The sequence below is a fragment of the Trypanosoma grayi genome, assembly GCF_000691245.1.
Source record: "Trypanosoma grayi strain ANR4 Tgr_2248_V1, whole genome shotgun sequence".
In the NCBI taxonomy this organism is placed as follows: Eukaryota; Euglenozoa; class Kinetoplastea; order Trypanosomatida; family Trypanosomatidae; genus Trypanosoma; species Trypanosoma grayi.
In genome coordinates this window covers 1-999 of record NW_008827866.1, presented here as the reverse complement: position 1 = coordinate 999, position 999 = coordinate 1, and the positions used below count along the sequence as shown (strand labels likewise).

At 60.2% G+C, this 999-nt stretch overlaps 1 protein-coding gene across 1 annotated transcript; it reads right to left on the bottom strand.

Annotated features, from left to right (window-relative positions):
* Positions 1–627: 627 nt before the first annotated feature.
* On the bottom strand, positions 628–984 carry DQ04_22481000 (hypothetical protein; the record flags this gene model as incomplete). Its single annotated transcript, XM_009318102.1, has 1 exon — positions 628–984. One exon carries the CDS (start codon positions 982–984, stop codon positions 628–630), a length of 357 nt encoding a protein of 118 aa, XP_009316377.1.
* Positions 985–999: the final 15 nt, after the last annotated feature.

Here is a 999-nt window from a genome sequence, read left to right as displayed (position 1 = left end):
TGTGTGTGTGTGTTTCTGTAGCATTTCTGGGATGGCAACAAGAATGCGGGAGTAGCACGGGGTGTGTGTGTGTGTGTGTGTGTGCTACTGGCTGGCTGGCTGGCGGCAGCAGGGAAGTTCGGTGCCTGCCTGCCTGCTGTTGTGTTTGGGGCGCGGTGCCGCCGGCGTTTCACATCGGGCATGGCAGCAGCTGGGCGTCTGTTGGCGGAAGACGAGCTGTATTGGTCAGCACTCTGCTGCCGGTGGCGTGTGGCGCGCACTGGTCCGACGAGAGAGAGAGAGAGTGTGTGTGTGTGTGTGGTGCGGCGCCGCCCACACGCGGGCACGCACGACGGACAGATCACATCGTCTTTTCTTCCTTCCTGCTGCATCCACTGCTTCGCGCTCAGGAGGTCGCGCGTATACATTTGTGTATCTATGCATGTCTTCTCCTCCCCTCCTTCTGCCGGCGTGCTCTTTTGGTTTTGTTGTTGTTTTTGAAGGGCTTAGCGAAGAGGCAGGAAAAAGAGACGTAGTTGTGTTATTTTTTTTGTTTTTCTGTAGCAAGACTGTGTGGTTTTTTTTTTCTTGCTTTCGGGTGGCTCGTTTCTTTGATTGCTTCGGCTCGTTGTGCATACTCACTCACCTTCACCTTAGTGCGTTGTGCCGCTGCGTGTCATGGTCGACAAGTCCCTCGCCGTCGCACTCACACTGTTCGTCGGCTCGCTGGTGTGCGTCGCGCTCGTGGCCGTTGTGCTGTTGATGCGCCGCTACCGCCACCAGGTGCTGCGCCACAACACGGTGCGTCAGCTGCAGCAAGGAGACCTGGTGGAGCTGATGCAGAGCGAGCGGGACCGCGAGCTGTGGCGGCGCGGACGGCTCTACCACGTCGCGGGAGTCCTCGTCAGCCACCACGTGGCGTACAGAGGCATCGCGCTCGCGGTGCAGACGACCGGGCGCCGCGAGGTGCTGACGGACCGTTCGGTGCACCCCACGGCGCGGCATCGCTCGCAGCGCGTG